This window comes from Pteropus alecto, unplaced genomic scaffold (genome assembly GCF_000325575.1).
Source record: "Pteropus alecto unplaced genomic scaffold, ASM32557v1 scaffold213, whole genome shotgun sequence".
NCBI lineage: Eukaryota > Metazoa > Chordata > Mammalia > Chiroptera > Pteropodidae > Pteropus > Pteropus alecto.
This window is the reverse complement of record NW_006434829.1, coordinates 6,160,489-6,180,087: the sequence shown is the minus strand read 5'-3', so window position 1 is coordinate 6,180,087 and position 19,599 is coordinate 6,160,489. Positions and strand designations below refer to the sequence as shown.

At 46.2% G+C, this 19,599-nt stretch overlaps 1 protein-coding gene across 1 annotated transcript in view; it reads right to left on the bottom strand.

The window, feature by feature from the left end:
• CUX2 (cut like homeobox 2) overlaps window positions 1–19,599 on the bottom strand; it is a 181,757-nt gene that overhangs the window by 94,081 nt on the left and 68,077 nt on the right. Inside the window, 1 exon segment of the mRNA XM_025045507.1 lies at window positions 2,712–2,756. Within this exon segment, the coding sequence (XP_024901275.1) occupies window positions 2,712–2,756 (45 nt within the window).

Genomic DNA, 19,599 nt, shown 5'->3' with positions numbered 1-19,599 from the left:
GCCTCTTCCATCCTCCCCTCTCCTTGTTTCCTTTCCCATCAGAGTGCATTCCTTTTAGGAATCAAAATGCTCCACGGTCCCCCAATTCCATGGCTCTACAGACTTCATCCCTCAGCCCAGATGATCTTCTGTCTTTGCAATTGATCCCAGTCATCCTTTCGTCTTGGCTTAAATGTCTCCTCTTCCAGGAAGGCTTTCTGGACCCTCCCCTCCAAAAAAGGGACACCTCATTTGTGCCCGTTAACCCTTTCTGATATTTACCTGTCACCTCCTATCAAACATCCACACAGCTAATTACTGAGTCCCAATTCTGTGCCAGGACGGTGCTAGGTACTGGTTTATAGAAACCAACCAACATAGTCCTTGTCCTTGAGGAATTCAGGGTGCAGTAGAGAAGACAGACAGGTCAATTCAAACACTGTGTGCCTAAGTACAATATGAAAAGTATAAATAAAGTATGAAAGGAACATAGAGAGCAAGGTGATTTACTATAACTAGGGGAAAGGGCCACTGAGGTGGGAACATTTGACCTGGGTCCAGAAAGATGAGTGTGACAGGTAAAAAAGCCAGGCACCTCAGGCAGAGGGAATGGGATAATTGCCTTTAACTGGTCTTCTTGTTCCTGTCTTTAGTTTTCTTCTCCTTAGCATGTACCTCTATCAAACACACTATTAATTTCACTTATTTTGTATACTAGAACACAAACTCTATGACAGTAAGGCAGAGATTTTGGTCCTTTCTTCCTTATTATATACTCAGTGCCCAGAATAGTTCCTGATACATAGCAGGCGCTCTAGACATGTTTGCTGGTCAAATAAATGGATAAATAAATGCTAAATGCCAGAAGCCCTGAAAAGAACCTCATCTGCCTGGGGAACAATGACATGGTTCAGAGACTACAGACCTGAATCTAAATTCTGGCTTTGACACCACACTAGAAGCATGACCTCAGTTTCTGTGTCTGTAAAATGGGGATAAAAATTTAGGTTTATTAAGGGATCCCTTGAGAACCAGATTGTGAGTAGGTAAAGGACTTGGCACAGGGTCTAGGATCTTTAGTGCTCACACTCACGAGTGAAATGTCAGACCCTTAGGGGGAGGACTGTGCCTATACTGTTCACAGCTGTAGCTGTTCTGACTCAATGCCAGGTGCATAGTAGGCACTCAATAAACATTTATGAATGAATGACAGTAGATATAAGCATGAGAAGTCCACTGTGTCAAGAGCAAGGTGGGGCCCCCTTTGTGGGCACCATATGTTCCATTTTGCATCTCAAGTCAATGGAGCCATTAGGAGCTTTGCCATCAGAATCCCAGGCAAACACGAAGGAGGAGGGTTTCAGGGGATGCCATGGGGCATAAGGTGAGAGTGTTACCTTCAGAAGGCCCTCAAAGGCTGGCTCTGGAGGAGGCTGGGGGATGACCTGGGATGGAGGGCACGTGCTGGCCTGCTACAAGCCAGGAGACAAGATAAGATGGATGGTTCCACAGCTCACTGAGATGGATAACGAGTTGCACTGAGAGACAGCCTGGGTTACCAGGGCCATCCATCACTCGCTGCACCGTATGTAAATTTCAGATGCCAAGATATATTGGGCCAATTATCAGAGGCTGGGGCAAGGGGCAGTGCCTACAAGAAACAGTTCCCCGCCAAGCTAGCTTTACTGCATTCCATCAGCTGGGCCAGGGTGATAGGCAGTTCACACTGGGGTCAAAGAGCCCAATCTTGAGGTTTGAGTATGGGTGTTGGTGAGGCTGCCAATAACTCTTAACAAACTTCATAAAATAACTGTCCCACAGAGGGCTTATTATATATACTTGGTTCACGCTAACTGACACACAAAAGTTCATTTAATTCTTCCAACAATATCTGGTATACAGTGGATTCTCTAGAAACATCTATTGAGGGAGCAAACCCTATGATGCAGACGCCATTTTACACATGGTACCTGCAGAGACAAAGCCACTTGCCAAGGTCACACAGCTGAAAAGTGTGACCTTGAACCTATGTCTTTCTGGGTTCCTTTCCTCCAGATACTGAGGGGCAACCTTCCCATGATGTGTCTGTTCTCAACAAGGGCTCATGTGGCCTGAAGACCAGGAGCATGGCTGGGCCATCTATCCACCCACCCACCAATTCACTCATTCATTCAACTATTACTGAAATGCCTACGATGTTGCCAGAACAAGCTATACTCAGTTCTTCTCCACATGGAGCGTTCTGTTGCACAGGGAGCAAAGACAATTAAAGCTACAGTCCATCAGGCCCACCTAGCAGCTCCCATAGCTCTGTCTTCCTGAAAATCCAGGCGGCAATGTGCTTTTAGTTGGAGGCAGCCCAAGAGCCGGTGTTTGGCAGGCTGAGCAGGTTCGAACTTTGATGCTCTTGTTTACTGGTTCTATGAGCCTGGGCAGACCCTTGGCCTCTGTAGCTAGGACTCATCATTTTTAAATGGAGCCATGGCATCCCCTCTCTCTCAGCAGTTTGGGCAGGATGAGAGGCCTGTGGCCAGCAGGGGGTTAAGGCTGCAGGAGGTACCTGGATGGGCAGGGTGCTCTGAGACCCAGGGCTGTGTGGTAGGGACATTACTCTTATCAGCACATTCTGTCAGCTTGACCCAAACATTTCTCATCCTCTCTACTGGTGCCACTCTAGGCCAGACCACCGTCATTGCTTGCCTGGGTGACCACAGGAACCTTCTCATTGCCACCCTCACCCTCCTACAGTCTCTTCTCCACCCAGCAGCCACAGGGATCTTGTTAAATGTTAAGTTATATCCTGTCCTCTCTGCTCAAAACCCTTCAATGGTTCCCATCTGATTCAGCATCAAGGCCAAAGAGTTCACCATGACATCAAAGCCCCAAGTGACTTACCTCTAGCCTCACTTCCTTCTATTTCCCCTTTTGCTCACTCTCCTCTCTAGTCATGTGGGGTTCTTGCTGGCTCCTGAGCACACTGAGCATATTCTTGCCACAGGGCCTTTGCAATGGCTACTCTCTCTGCCTAAAATGCCCCCGCCCCCCGAATTTCATGTGGGTTTGCCCTCTGCCTCCTCTGGGTCTTGGCTCATGTATCACCTCACAGGAGCCTGTCCCACCCTATTTATAACAGCAAACACCTTCTCCCTACCACACCTGTCCCTCTCACTGATTATTTCTCTCCATGGCACTTATAATCAACATGTTTATGTAGTTACTTCTCTATTTATTGTAGGTTCCACTGCCCAACCCCTTCCAATGTCAGCTATAGAAGGACATAGACTTTGCCTGTTGGGTCACTGATGTATCTATCTCTGATGTTCACAACATGGCAGGTGCTCAATACTTGTCGAATGAATGAAAGTTCAAATAAATGAACAAGTGAAAGATGGGCTGGCCGACTTCATGCCCCAAACCCCCAAATCCTGAAGTTGCTCCCCACTCAGTGCTTTGCCCCAGATCTCCAGGGCCCCACTCCCACCCCCAAGCATCAGGCAGGACAATAACCCAACTCCTGCTGCACAAGGGACCTGGAGGTGGCTGTCCTTGAGAGAGGATGCCAGTCAAACACCTAATTATCTTGCCACAAACCAGGAGCCACATCCGACCACTTCCTCTTGTCCCTGATTGCTGCTTATATTCTGGAGTTCTCAGAATGTAAAACCTCATGGCACCAAGAAAACAAAGTAGCCCCCAATCTAGTGGGTGTTAGGTAAGAGATCAGGGATCCCTCATGCCCCTCTTAGGGCTAATACATCTGGTCCAGCCGGGTGAGTGGACGGGCAATGACTCTCTATGTCCTTCACCCTTCTCTGTTAAAAAGTGTGTATTGGGGGGAGGCATATCAAATAATCATTCATTCATTCAAGTGTTTATTGAGCACCTCTTTTGTACCAGGCACTTGCTAGGGGCCATAGTGGTGATTACTCATTGCATCATAGGATCTAAGTGTTTACTATGACGTCACTTTCCATGCCTGGGACCATCTCATCTCCTAACCTCTTTTGCAGATGTGGAAAACAAGTCTCAAAGAGATGATGTCACTTATCCATGATCAGTCAGACAAAATCAGAGTTGGGTCCACTCTTCTCCAAACCACTGCACCATCTCCAATTTGTGCCATTTTCATCATCTTAAATCCATTCATCTGAGCAGCCTCCTTTTGAGCCGGAGGGTACTGGGAGTGGGAGGAAGGTCTGTGGGAACCCCAAAAAGCTCTGGAAAAATGCATTGGGGTACAGAGCCAAGAGGGTGACAGATGTGCAATCTAGGTGAGGAAGGAAGCATTTATTGAGCATCCGCTATGTGCCAGGTGGGGCTCTAGGAGCCTCATGCAGCTCAGTGGTGGAGATGACAGCCACACAAATATGCAGGCATTGTCCTGAGGGAAACACTGGGAGAGCTGCAGCTAACAGAATGCGGCATGGACTTCTGGGCGAAGGCATACGAGGAGGAAGGACCCTTGGGAAAATCGTGGAGGGTGGAAAACCCAGGCTGTGCTGGGGAGTGGCTGACCACCCGCATGCATACTGGGGACTCCATGGGGGTTGGGTCAGAAAGCCATGAGACCTAGGCAAGAAGCAACTGGGAGCCCAAAACCTCAATTAACAGTCTAACCGGCTGCATCCTGTCCAAGGTGCAGATCTTATTTCACACTAAGCTGAGTTGGGTCCTAATATACAATCCTTCCACTTCCAGAAAATAAAGAACAAAAGGGGGAGCTGAGAGAGAAAGAGGAAAAACAACTATTTTGAACACTATCCCTTTTTATTTATCTATATTTTATTATAATGCTTATCATCAACATTAATGTAAAATTCCTACTGGGATGATTTTACTGAAACTGGACCCTAGATGGCCTTCTTGTAAGTAAAGTGATGGACAGGGATGGGCCAGGCACTGACCGGACTGGGAAAGTTCAAAGACGAGACTAGGACCCTGACTGCAAGAGGGGTGACCTCTCCTCTCCCCAAACCACAAAAGGCGATTTCCAAAACAACACAGATAAGACCTCTCTCTCCTAGACCTGAGGAGATTTTTACCTGTGTACTTTGGAGGCATAACAGAATTTCCCCCTACCTACAGACACACAGTCGGTACAGAATTGGGTTTTTACTGTATTAACTGACTAAGAGAAAACCCAAGAACGACAGACTGGCCTATTCTAGACCAGGGACAGTGGACTCTGTTCCCTTCTCCCCGCCCACCTCCATCTCCTTTCTTTCTCCAGAGCCCAAAAAGGCCCAGGACAGAGGACGCTCATTTTCCTAACACTGGACCTAGATGAAAGCTTAAGAGTGTTGGCTGGTTTTGAATCCTGCCTCTGCCACTCTCCAGCTGGGAGATCCTAATACTTAAGCCTCAATTTCCTGATCTGTAAAGTGGGGATAATGCTTTGTGAGCATCATTGGGGGTTGGACATCAAGCTGAGCTACCTAGAAGCAGTACTGAGGAGCGGGGCAGAAGTGCTGGAATTCTAGTGGCCATGCAGGCCTGGGCTCAAATCTTGCCTGCTGCACTTGCCAGTTTTGACCCAGGCAAGTCATCGAACCTCTCTGAGCTGTGTCCTTACCTGTACTATGAGAATACTACTACTAAGTGAATCCCAGTCATGTCTCACTCTTAAGTATCTCTCATTGTCCAGAAATAATAACCGCTCCATGGCTACCTTGTCTAAGCTGAAATCATTCCCTACCGGTGATACTTCCAGGGCCTCCTCCTTTCTCTCCTGGCTCCCACCCTTAACCTGCAATAGTCAAATTCTCATACGGCAGCTGGAGTGAGCTGTTCAAAATGTCAATTAGTTCTTATCTCTCCCTGGCCTGAAACTTTTCCATAATATATTTGCCATGGTCTTGGATTAAAATCCAGACTTCTCACTAGGGTCTACAGGATCCAGCCACTGCTGAAGGCTTCAGCTTTTGGGGTGGGGGGCATCTCTCCCCAACACTATGCACAGGCTTTTAGTCCCTCAATACACCAGCCTCTTTCCCACCTTGGGGCATTTGCACAGGTAGTTCCCTTTGCCTGCAATCCCTTCCCTTCACTTCAACTCTGGCACCTTCCTAGTGGGATCCTCCCTGTCCCCCACACCCCCAAACTCTAAAGTAGATCCACCTCCTCCTTGTTCCTTTTTTACAGAGCATTCATCATCATCTGCAAAGCTAAACTTATTTGCATGTTTAATTGTTGGCTTCCACTCCAAGACTAAAAGCTCCAGAATGGCAGGACTTGTGTCTTGTTCTGTGTTCCCAGCACCTAGGTGTACCTGGCATGTAGTCAAAGCTTAACAGATACTTTTTAAATGAGTATTCACCTCACAGAGTTTCTTTGCACATCGAATAAATATAATGAATATGAAAAGACTTTGATAGCTACAAACCGTTTCACACAAATAAAACAAAAATAATTCTGTAAGAATGGAAATATCTTACTTTGGGGCCTAGAGGTGGTAAAGAAAGAGTGAGAAGAACAAGAGGAAAAAGGAAGAGAAAAGCAAGGGTGGAGGAAGATTAATGATATGGAACTAGTGTGTTCCCCAAGACAAACAGGCCTGGGGGGGCACACTGCTGCCTGAGATGTTAGCGCTTTCTAATATTTTAAGGCCTGGGAGAATTACTTGGATGCAAATCCATTCGCATTTTAGGGCCATATCTCTCACTGTGTAAACCTTAGCTGCAGATCTGGTTGGGGCAGGTAGTGGCAGGTGGGTCTGGCCTGGCTGACCCAGCCAAAGCTTATCCATTCCACATCCGTCTTGGGTGCCTGTGCACTGTAGTCAAGGCCCTGCTGAGATGAACCACTTGTTCAAGAAGGGGGAAGCCATCTCTGCCCTCACATAAAACAGGCCATTGTTGGTACTGAATCTGGTGTTGTTTTCAAACCACATACTTTCTAAGGACAGTGTCTGTTGATCTTTCAAGGAACCCCAGTGCTGCTTATAGCCTGTTTATCGACAAGCCAGTGGCATTCATTCATTCATTCATTCATTCATTCACTCGTCAAACAAGCATTTGAGTGCCTATTCTGTGTCAGGTGCTATTCCAGGTGCTGGGGATCCAGCAGTGGTGCAACAGACAAGGTCATTGCCTGTGTAGTGTTGACAGCCTAGCATCTTAGTTTTCACAGATGAGGGCATTCATACAGCCCTGGGACCAGGCAGAGTAACAACAAAAAACATAACAGTAACAGAAGCTGATACTTTTCTGCATGTACTAAGTGACAGACACCATGCTAACGAATTTATAGTCATTCTTCTCTGAGCCTTACAACAGTCCTTCAAGAATGATGTTATCACTCCATGTTTTTTCCATATGAGGAAACCGAGGCTCAGAGAGGACAGGTCACCTGTCCCAGGTCACAGACTTGGTAAATGACAGGGCTGGGACTTCAACCTTGGTCTCCTGGCTCCAGAGCTCATCCATGCTCTTTTCCTGACCCTACAGAACACCATGACCTGAATTCCCAGAGCACCTTCTCTCTCCATCCCGAGGCACTATGTACTATCCAGATGTGACAGTCCAGCATACATGCAGGCCTGTAATCCTGGAGCCCCACGCTTACTCCTGCTATCGGTGATCAAAAAAGCTGAACTCTGATGAATCCTCAGAAAGATTCTTCGAGGACCTAGAACATACTGAGCAGTGATCTCAAACTTCAAGTACTATATCATCCAATAAGGTAATCACTTGCCTTATGTAATTATTTAAACTTAGTACATCTAAATTAATTTAAATAAAATACAATTATAAATACAGTTCCTCAGTCTCACAAACCTCCTAAGAGCTTAATAACCTCAGGTGCCAGTGGCTACCACTGCAGACAGTTCAGATAGACATCATTTATGTTACCACAGAAAGTGCTTTTGGTCTGTGCTGCTTTAGAACAATAAAGACACATGTGTGGTCTTGTCCCATGCATCCCATACCCCTGCCTGACATTCATTGCTTCAAGTTCTAACGGCTCCCAGAATCTGCAGACCAAACCCTGATTGAAATCAGGGGCCACAAATGCATGTTCAAATCTCGAGAAGACATGACTCTACGCTGGTGAGCACGTGGGGCAAGTGGAGCACCCACATACTGATGGAAATGCTAACTGCTACAGCCACTCTGAAAGACAGTTTGGCGGTTTCTTAAAAAGTTAAACATGTATTTGTCTTACAACCCAGCAATTCCACCCCTCTATCCAAGATAATTGAAAATATATGTTCACAAAAAGACTTGAATGTACATGTTCATAGCAGCACTATCACAATAGCCATAAAGTGAAACATACCAAATGCCCATCGACTGATGAAAAAAAACATGTATAATGTAATTTCATGTAGCAACAAAAAACAAAACAAAAATACTCAGACTTATTAAAACATGGATGAACCTTGGAAACATAATACCAAGTGAGAGAAGCCGACACAAAAGACCACATATTGTACGATCCCATTAAACAACCAGAAAAGGCAAATCTACAGACATAGAAAGATTTGCGGTATCTTGGGGAATCAGAAAGTAACTCTAAATGGGCACAAAAAGTCTTTTTGGAGTGATGAAAATGTTCTAAAATAGGATTGTGGTGATGGTTGCACAACTCTGTAAATACTAAAAAACAGTGACTTGTACATGTACAAAAGGTGAATTTTACCATGTAAATGATTATCTCAATAAAGTTGTTTTAAAAATCTCAAAAGAAATCGGGGGTATGCTCAGCTGCCACTCATAATCCATAAAGCTTGTGCTAGCTCTCTTCTCAGTCTTCTTCGTCTTTGCACTGGACCATCACAACACTAACGAACACTTATAGACAAGTCCCTGGGCATCAGGCTCTGTGGGCAGCATTTTACCTGAAATGGTGACTTGTATCCCCATGTCACAGATGGCAAAACTGGGGCTCAGAGAAGGTACTTCCTGGCTCGAGGACACACGCCTACCGGTCTCGCCTCTCACAGGCCACAGGATTCTGTATCCAGGTCTTCCAGAGATGCTGGTGAAAGCCTGGATGAACAAATTTCATTCTGTGCCCTTGAAACCTACAGCTGGTGGCTGGTACCCATCCCTTATGTCACCTGATGCCCTACTGGCTGGGACCCATGGGGTCAGTTTCAGATCATTTCTATTCTAAAGCAGTATTTTGTTTTGTTTTTGTTTTTGTTTTTTCTTTCTTTCTTTCTTTTTCCCTAAGGGTTTATAAACTCCGTCTTTCCTGTATCAGGTTGAAACTTAGAATACAGGTTGTCAGCCAACATGCTAGGCATTTTTCTAAAAATAACCGAAATTGGTTAAGCCATTTTTAAGCGATGAAACAGTCAAGGGAGGGGAAAAAAGTTGTTGGGTGGGAGAAGGAGGGAGGGATTTTAAGGTGGTGGTTTCAGACAGTTTTTTTTGAACGGCTTCAAACTAAATATGAAAGATGTCTTGGCTCCCTCTGGTATGCTGCTCTCTCTCAGGCAAGACCATTAGGTGCAGAGGGTGACCTGCCCCATTAAGTCAGACTCTCATTTGAATGCACATTCATTCAAATGTGCTTTAAACACCTACATAAGGGAACTAGGCTGATCTGTTCCCAGCAAACCTCATGGGGCTTACAGGTGAGGGCTGGGGCTTGGCTGGTGATATCAAGGGTGGGGCATGAAAAATGGGAGACAAGTGTCCTCTTGAAAGGGGTCAGCGATATTCAGTTCTGGCTGATTGGTGCCACAGAAGATTGTGGGCCCAGTGGGGTCGGAGGGTCTAATTCTACAGAAAAGTCCAAATCCAGATTTTTAATTTGAAAATCTCCCAATTTTTAACTGTTGGCAACAAATTCAGAAAAAAATTTAACAATGCAGTCTGTGCCAAACAAAACAGATTTACTGGGGGGCTGGACCCTGCGCTGCCAGTTTGCAAACTCTAGTCTAGCCTGTTAATTACATGGGAGGAAATAACAACAGAGGCTTCCGTTTACAGTGTACTTATGGTGTACCTGGCCCCAAGCTAACAACCCTTGGAGGCGGGCACAGTTATAATTCCTTTTTACAGAGGAGCACAATGAGGCACAGAAAGGTTAAATCACTTGCCCAAGGTCACAGAGCTAATACGGCAGGGCTGGATTCAAGCCAGGAGTCTAGCTCCAGAGCCTCTTTAACGACAATGTGACTGCAAGCTAGGTGGCCACTGGTGCAATGGGTTCACACTGTCCTATGGGATCAGAGACCCCTGGACGTGAGGAAGTCCTTAACATTCCGGATTCATCACCCCCACCTTTTATAAACCTGGCTCCCAGAGACGTTGGGGAGGAGCCCAAGGCTGAGGACAACGTCCAGAATGTAGGTTTCCTTACTGTCCACTCCTTCCTGGCATTGCCACAGGCCCAGCTGGCTCTAGAGGGTCTATGGGTGGATCCGTTCTGCTCCCAGTTACCTCCCTGCCCCTGCCTGTGCTCAACGTCCACTGAAGTCAGCTTCCCCCACTGACCCAAACATCCTCTGGGGGAGGGCCAGAGCTGACTCCCTTCCAGCCAGCAGGAGGTCCCCAGGCTGGCTGGCTGGCTACCCCCACACCTCCAGTTCCTTCCTCCCAGGATCCTAAACAAGGAGTCTGTTCACAGCAGAACGCTCATTACCATTTCCATCCCTCCTTTTTCCAGCAGATGTGCGGCCATTACAATAGCAGGGGAGAAAATAGAAAGAAATTTCAGAATTTGTTCTCCAAAGATATTCAAATTAGTTAATCAAGGGGCTTATTATTGCTTCTCTTCCCCTACCCCCAACAGCTATCCATGAGGATAATTGATCAGATGCTAATAACTGATTATACTTCACAAGTGTTTTCTTATGCCCATTACCAGTGTGTTTAAAGACATTTTGTAAAGTTCTAATTATTTCAAATTGTTCCACTGTAAAAAACACCTTGGAACAGTCAGTCCTTGGCTGTGTCTGGGACTCTTGAGCTGGTCAAAGCCTATTTGAAGGCAATAATCCCACACCACCCTCCAGCGCCTTCTGCCCTCCTTCCTCCCTCCAATCCATTCTCCATGACACCGCCAAAATGCTGTTCACCAACTGCCACTCATTAAAGACAAGCCAGGTCTAAACTCCCTAGCACAAACTTCATTCATTCACTCACTCACTCGTTGACTCATTTACTCATCCTTTCCCTCACTCACTTTTTCATTTAACACAGCACATACTTTTGTTGTCTCAGAACCTTTTTATACACTTAAAAATGATCGCGGAACCCAAAGAGCTTTGTCTACATAGATTTTATCGATCGCTATTTACTGTGTTCAAAATTAAAACAGAAAATTTTCAAGCCCAAGACTACACAAACACACACTCCATTAGCCGTCAGAGTGATGACATCATCCCATGTTGTGTAGCTTTTGAAAAATTCCACTAGGCTTTCTCTTACCACACACACACCAGATTAAAAGCCAGGTCACTGTTCTATGGGGATGCAGCAAGTGCAAAGGTAGAGGCTCTTAAGAGGATGGAGAATTAAGTCAGGTACATGTGAACATAGGCAGTCCACCTGCCTCTCAGAGCCTTCAGAGGGGAGCCTCTGGGAGACACGAGGCATCTGTGGATCTAATAATGTCAGGCATTTCTCTGGATGTCCAGGAAAGGTGAACTAATCAAGTGGTCAGAAAACATCAGAAGTGGAAGGATATCAAAAGAATATCAGGGTTAAGGAAAGCCCGGGTTTGAGCAGCTTGGACCATGAGGAAGGGTATGGGTAGCTGGAGGCATGTCCACCATGAATGTGGGGAGAGGACCCTCTTTGGAAGGTGACAAAAGTGTCAGTGTGTAAGTGAGCAAGGAGCTGAGGGATAGTCCTTCTGATGACAGCCTCCGAGGTGGTTATGACAGGCAAAATGAGACTGTCCTCATCCCCTGAAAGTCCTGAGCACTGACTGTTTAATTAAAAAGAACAGGCGAAACAAGAGTGCAAAGGCAAAGCCACAGAGTGGGAGACGGTATATGCAGTTTACCTAATAAGGGACTGTGTCTAGAATCAAGAATGCCTAAAACTTAATTTAAAAAAAAAGAGACTGTCTAACAGAAAAATGGGCAAGAGACTTGAACCAGCACCTCCCCAAAGAGGATATCCTAATAAAAGAGAAGACGCTCAAACTCACCATCGTTAGGAAAATACAAATTTAAACTACAACAAGATACCTCTATATACCCATGAGAATGGCTAAAATGAAAGGTAACGAGTGTTGATGAGGACATGGAGCAACCGGAACTCTCATACACCACTAGTAGGGGTGTCAACCAATACCTGTGAAAACTACTCAGCAGTGTCTACTAAAGCAAAACACATGCTGCCCTATGACCTCAACGATTCCACTCCTTGATACGTACCCCAGAGAACTATGTTCACCAAAACAGAGCCTTGCTATTCAAACTTTGGTTGTAGGCTAGTAGCATCAGCTTCACCTGAGAATGTGTGAGAAGTGCAAGAACTCAGGGCCCACCCCAGACCTACTCTATTGGGGTCTGTATTATAACAAGATCTCCAGGTGATTCATGAGTACATTAAAGTTTGAGCAGCATTGGTCTGGAATGTTCATAGAAGCACCATTCATAATAGCTTCAATCTGGAAACAACCCAAACACTCATTAACAGGAGAATGGATAAATCTGTGATATATTTACCCAGTGGAATACTATAGTACAGCTATAAGCATGAATGAACTACACACAAACAACAAGTATTGATAAATCTCACCAATGTAATGTTAAGCAAAAGCCAGATGCAAAAGAGTACAGACTTGATGATTTCATTTGTATAAAGTACAAAAACAGAAAATGAATCTGTGTGGTTAGAAGTCAGGAGACTGGTTATAACTAGGGATGGGGGGGTGGGGAGGGGCAGCACTAGGAGGGTTACAAGGGATGCTTCTGGGTAGCTGGGAATGGTCTGTTTCTTGATCTCAGTACTGATTCATGGGTGTGTTCAGCTGTGCCAATTCTGCAAGCTGTAACCTTATGATTTGTGTGCTTCTCTAAATGGCTGTTCTGGGGGTGGGGGAGTGGGAGAGCTAGGGGAGGGAGAACCAGCTCTTTTCCTCTGGCCAAAATACTCTGGAATCTGCCCTTACCTTGCCATCTCCACTGTCACCAAGTCCCCATCGTTGCTCACCAGGACTGGTGCAGAAACCAGTCATGCATCTTCCTGTTACTCCTACCTCCCAACAATGAGTTCCACCACAGCACCCAAGGGTACATTCACTAACATGAACCGGATCCCATCACTCCTAGGCCAAAAACTCTTTTGGTGACTACTCTTGAGGCTGATGTCCCCGATTCTGCCCAGGGCCAGCAAGCTGGGTGTGACCCGGCCTTGCCACCTCTCTGCTGGTGATCATGCCTTCTGGTGTGTTCCAGGTACTCTAACTTTCATTGGTCAAGCATGTGACTATCTCAGGGCCTTTGCATTTGCTGTTCCCTTTGCCTGGACCTCTCTTTCACTAGATTTTCCTATCAATGTTCCTTTAGGCCTTCTCTGACCATCAGCCCTAAAGGGTACCCTGTTATTCTCTCTTGGCCACTGGTGACTTCCCTCAGAGCACCCTTATATACCTGTTTGCTTTCTTCTTGTTTTCTCCCCTGCTCAGCACTGATGGCAGGATGTGTCTGTCTTGTTCACTGTTGTGTCCTTGGCCTGTGACAGCACCTGGTACACACAATGCCTGACTCCTTGGGCTGAAGGAAAAGAGCTGGTCCTTCCTCCCACTGCTTCTCCCCGAGTATGTTATAACTCTCTCTCACCTGTTCTTTATTCCTGATGTGAATGCTTCATGTTAGTAATCTATTTATTGAGGTAGACTATCCATTCAAAAAGTACACACAGTAGGTGCTCAATAAACATCTGTTAAAGGAACAATGCAAGAGGTGGGTTCAAGGGCTCAAAGCCATATTTGCAAAGTACTCCTGAGCACTTCCTGATGCTCAGTTGTCATTGATTTTAATGACTGTACCACAGTCTGGCTGGCCCACTTAAGGTTTTGAAAATATGTCCTTGAGGGATGTAAGAAAATGAGACAGAAAGGCCAAGTTTAAAAACAGAGTGACTCAGTGAAAATATCTGATCGATGGCTTTTAGGTGGTGGGGTGACTGGCAGCTATGCCGCCCAGTGCTCTGTGGGACCTAGGTCTCTTGGCTGACCTGAGCCGGGGGCAGCTTCGCTATGGGAAGTGGGGGTGATGTGGCCAAGGGGGGATTCAGTTAAGGACTTGGGGGGGTCACCTGGGCCTCCTGAGATGGACTGAAGTGGCTTTCAGAGGCCCTAGCCTCCCCTGAGGGCTCAGCTCTGGAAATGGTAGGCTGTCCTAGAGGATGGGACCACAACCTCTATAAATAATTTTTTCTTTTTCTCTGGCTGTTGTTTTCGGTATTAAAAGATTCATCAGAAAGTGTGACATGGGTGAGATCTCTGAATATGTCTTTTGAGAAACCCTGCCACTACTCTGGAGACCCCTTGAAACTTTCCATTGAAAAGGGAAGAAAGGAACATGAATTTGTTGAGCTCCTTCTACAAACTAGGTAGGCACTGTGCAAGATGTTCCCACAGGTCATCGCATTAACTACTTATTGTGTGCAAAACCCTGTGCTAAATGCTTTAGGTATATCATGTCATTTACCAACATAAACTGCAGGCTGTCACTGTTATTGACTCCATTTTATGGATGCATAAACTGAGGCATAGGGAGTTTCGGCATAGTGACAGAAATGGGCAGAATCAGATATTGAACCTGGGTCTGTGCATACCTGGCTCCACACTGCCAACACCTGTTCTGTCCTTCGCCTCAAGGAAACTCTGGGAAAACAGACTGTGACTCCTTATGGCAGGTGAGGAAACTGTCCAGACCCCAGGGGCTAATTTGAAGGGGCTCCCAGGGGCAAGAGATGGGATGATTTGAGTATCAAAAAGAAAAGTAATTGTGATGGACTGAAATCCATCAAAGAGGTTTAAATCCAGGAGTTCATAACAATACCAAAAAACCCAAACCCTTTAATCTGTCACTTTGGAGGGTGCTGGGGGAACCAATTCAATGCTTTGAAATCTGATTTAAAAAAAAAAAAAAAGGAAAGAATCAAGCTGGGCACTCCCACGCAGGACTCTGGGCACAGCATTGCCATAAACAGTACCTTCTTTCAGCTTCAGAGCTGGTAACAATAACTGCTAACAACCATGGATGGCACACAGACCAGGTTATTGGTTTATATGCACAATCTCACTGACACCTGTCGTCACCTCAAAGCATCATCATTTTACAGATGAGAAAACTGAGGCATAGCGAGTTGCTAATGTTTAACTAAGGTCAGCAGCTAGTAAGTAACAGAGACAATATTTGCTCCCAAATCTGATTCCAAGAATCCAGACTCTTTCATTATACGTTTTTTAAATAGTAAAATTTTATACTGCTGAAGTAATATATGCATATGATAAAAACTGCAACAGCACAGAAAGATTTGACATTAAAATGTCTTTCTCCAGAGGTACCCACCATTATTTTGTATTCTTTCAAAGATATTCCATTCATATGCAGGCAAACGTGTAAGCATAATCTTTCCTTTTTGTTTTACTCAGATATAGCAGGCTACATACCATGTTCTGCAACTTGCCATTTTCACTGCATTTATCTTCCCTGCTCCTTTTATCAGCACATCTGTCTTCTTTTTATAGCCTCAGAGTATTCTGTGTGGAGGTACCTTATTTTATGTATCTGATCTCTTGCTTGTGTCCAATCCCTAACAAATAGACACTTAGGTTACTTCGAGTCTTTGCAATTACTACCAATGCTGCACCAACGTACGGAGATATTAATTTTGGTGCCCCTGTATGGATGTATCTAAAGGTTAAGTTCTTAGATGAAGAAAGGCCAGATCACAGGCCAAGCACATTTATAATGTGATAGGTGCTGCCTGCTTGCCATCCAAGGGGACTGCATTGATTGTCGATCCCACCAACCACACGAGGGACTGCCTCTCCCTAAAGCCATGCCTTGTCTACCAGCCACGTTTACCAGAGGGTCAGGAAAGCAGGGGTGTGAAAGGGAAAAGGAGGAGGGACATGCACAATTGGAGTGTGTCCAGAAAAGGGTGACGACGGGTGACAGGAAGATGTCGACTATGTCAGGGATCAACGCCGCCAAAGAGCATGTGCTAGGCACTGTGTACGGGCTGGCTGTCACATAACTCCTCACTTCATCCTCACAGTCACCTCAAGACGGAGGTAATATTATCAGCCCTATTTGCAGATTGGAGAAGTGAGGCCAAGAGGTTCGATTGCTTGCCCAAGGTCACATAGAGCTAAGAATATGATGACTCTGGGATTCGAACCATGGCCGACCTAACTTCAGGGTTCCATCTCTTAACAATCACACTACCACGGTCCAAGGGTGTCTGGCTTCCGGTGAGGTGACCAATGAACTCACCCTGTCTCCTGAGACCCCCATTATTGCTCTTCTCTACTGCCAAACCCCTCAACTCTGAGATTTCTTTGCATGGAAGCTTCCTAGTGACCTCAGACTGGTTCTTCTAACTGGGGGTGCTGGAGCCTGGCACAGCTCTATGCCCATGAGGCTGAAGTCCTGGAGGCCCCAACACCAGGCCTATCCATGGGAGTCATTGAAATTTTTATATTTCTGGTTTCTTCAGAGATGGGCTGACTCTGTCATCCTTGGCTATCTAGGAGCCCAACTGAGGCACATGTTATATTCATTCATTCATTCATTCATTCATTCAGCAGATATTTACTGAGCGTTCTTCATTGAGGTTAAGAGCCCAGACTCCAGAAACCAATCTGTACTTGACTTCCAACCTCACCACTTCTTAGCTGTGTGACCTTGGCAAGCCACTCAACGCCTGTGAGCTTTGGTTTCTCCATCTATCAAACAGGTAGAATTATTACCAACCTTCCAAATGGCCAGCTTGAGGGAGGAAGTCGTGCTTGGAAGAGCTCAGCACAGGATGTGGGGCAACTGATGGTGAATAAGTGGCAGGTGTTAGTCTGATTACTACTGAACAAGACTGAGCCACTCCCTGCCTTCAGGGAGCTGAGAGTCACCCTCACCAGCTCCCCTGGAGCAGCCTCGCAGGGGTGTTTGACAGTCTGTTTCTGAGCGGGCTCAGGGGCCATGTCCCTTGCCCACTTCTGCTATGGAGATCAATGCCTGCCTATCGATTCCTGCAGGACTCGCTCGGCTGACCCCAATGTCAAAGCTGTCACCTCCTCCTTCTCCACCCTCCACTATGAACGTTTTAAAATTAGTCGGTGGTTGTTGATTCCAAGTAGAGTTGGCTTCTGGGAACCTGGAGGCCTTGGCTTTGTCACCTGAGCCTTCGTTTCTGTTCCATCAAGTAACGAATGGTCGGTCTCAGCCACCCCAATAATGGTGTCGAGTTTACAGCTGTTCTACCATCAAGGACGCTGAGGCTAATGGCTCTGAGATGAGAGATCAACTGGAGAGCGCCAAGATGATGGATGCACACGGCCAACATCAGGATGCTGGCTGCCAGGCCACGTGTAAAAGGGAATGCCTAATTTGTTCAGAGCCACAATCACCTGGAGCCTGTTCTGCAGGTATGATTGAGTGCAGAAGGGGTCCCAAGTGTGGTCTCTGGTTGGAGGAATTAATTATTCCAAGTGGCGCCCACCTTTGTACTCAGTTGCTTGGATAACCTCCCTGACCCGTTGACAGGGGCACAACCCTGGTTAGGTACTGCCAGAGGTGGAAGGAAACAAGAAAACTGAAAGCAGGCATTCAAGAGGGCGCTGAAGATCTGTTTTTATCCCTTCACCCTGCCCTGAAATATTTTTGCACGAAGCCTTCGCCCTGCACACTTTTTAACAGACGCCCCCATTCAACTCCCCTCCCCCCAAGACTCTGCACGCCCTATCAGAGTTAATCCAATGAGCCGGTGGGCCATGGCACCCCCGCTGAATTACAAGGATTTCTCCTGCTAACCAAATATTTCACCCAGCTGTAGATATCATGAGGAAACGGCAAACAAAGAGAGAGATTTAATAACTGGAAATAAGACTAAGGATACAGATAGTTTAATTTTTTTTTGTATTGCATCTAATTGCAATCAACAGTAGACATCTGACACAGTGACAGCCTCAGCAAAATTGCTGCTGAGAGAACAGAATCTTTGTCTAAAAATAATCAGACATTCTGTGCACCGCTGTTTGTTATAACGGTAATCGATGCTGGAGGCTTTGAATTCCATCAATTTATAGATCTGAGCCGGCCTGCATGGCGATGGGGCGCGGTGCACTGGGGCCCTCGCTGGCGCGGGCAGTGCTGGGGCCCAGTGTGTGATTAAGATAAGCCCCGATTCCTTTCATACTTTCCTTATCAGGGTCTAATTCTCCAGCAGGTAGAGATGTTCACAACAGTTAAAGATTAGTGCAGCTTCTCAGACGCCAAATTTGAGGGTATTGATCAATAAATCAAATCAGGCCAATCAATCGCCCAATCAGGAGAGTCTAGCCAGTGCATTATTACCGGCGCCTCCAAGCCAAGGCTTTTCATGGGTTTCATCAAAACAGCCTCACCTTGGCTTCCCGCCAGCTGCTGGCCTGCCTAATAGACTCCACAGCCGAGAGGGGCTCCTGCCCAGCGGAAGAGCAATAAATTTCTCATCAAACAGCCGATGGAGAAACAAGATGAACATCTGTTTTGCTGCAATGAAACTCCTGTGTTCTTCAGACTGCGCAAACCGCCTCTGACAGACCACCCCAAAGGCGGCTTCCCTGGCACGCGGCGGCCCCGCGGAATATTCCGCTGGTTATTTCAATCAGGTAATTTAAGGAGACTTTTGCATTCTTCTCTCTGCAGCTGCCGGAGCTCTGCAAAGACTATTCCGGCGCAGTCGATAATAAATGCCATCCTGGGACCCTGTAGTATGAAGGCAATTTTATGATACCCATTATGTGGCAATGTAACTTCATTAAAAGCTGTTTATTCCCTCTAAGCATTTTAAGCACTTTCCCTCACCCATAAAGGAGGAGCCGGGGAGGTTATTTTTACAGAAAGCGTTCTAGGACCTATTTCTTCCCTGAATAACATGCAGGAGCCTCACCTATTGGCCTTCTCACTTCAAGGAGAGGGGGCAGCCCTGGGGTCACGGCTGTAGACCCAGTTTTCCCCAGGACCCAGGCATGGGGCCACCTCAGCTACAGGGCTGAGAGGTCCAGGGGAGGAGAGGACCAGGAGGCCTCAATCCCATCAGACTCTCGCAGGCCCTTTGTTCTGGATCCTGTAAGACAGGGAGAAAAAAAGTTCGAGAATATGCCAGCTGGGGACACGCCAGCCAAAGGCAGCATTTTCCAAACTAGGGATCCCTTGGTCTCTTCCTTTTGCATTTCTATCTTGACATTAATCCAAAGAAATTATTCCTTGGCCTGTTGTGAAGGCCCAAATTTTCTTTCTCAGGGACAGTAGGCAGCTGATAGATCATTTCATAGCCCAGGATGTGAATGTCATGTGTCCAGGATGAGAATGTCATGTGTTAAGGCTTCTTTGGCTGAGGTCTGCGACTCTGGGGCGGAGAGAAGCAATTGTCAAAGGTCTGCAAGATTTGTTTCCTTTCCTTTAAAAAGGTCTGTTCACGTCGTGAGCTGGACGAG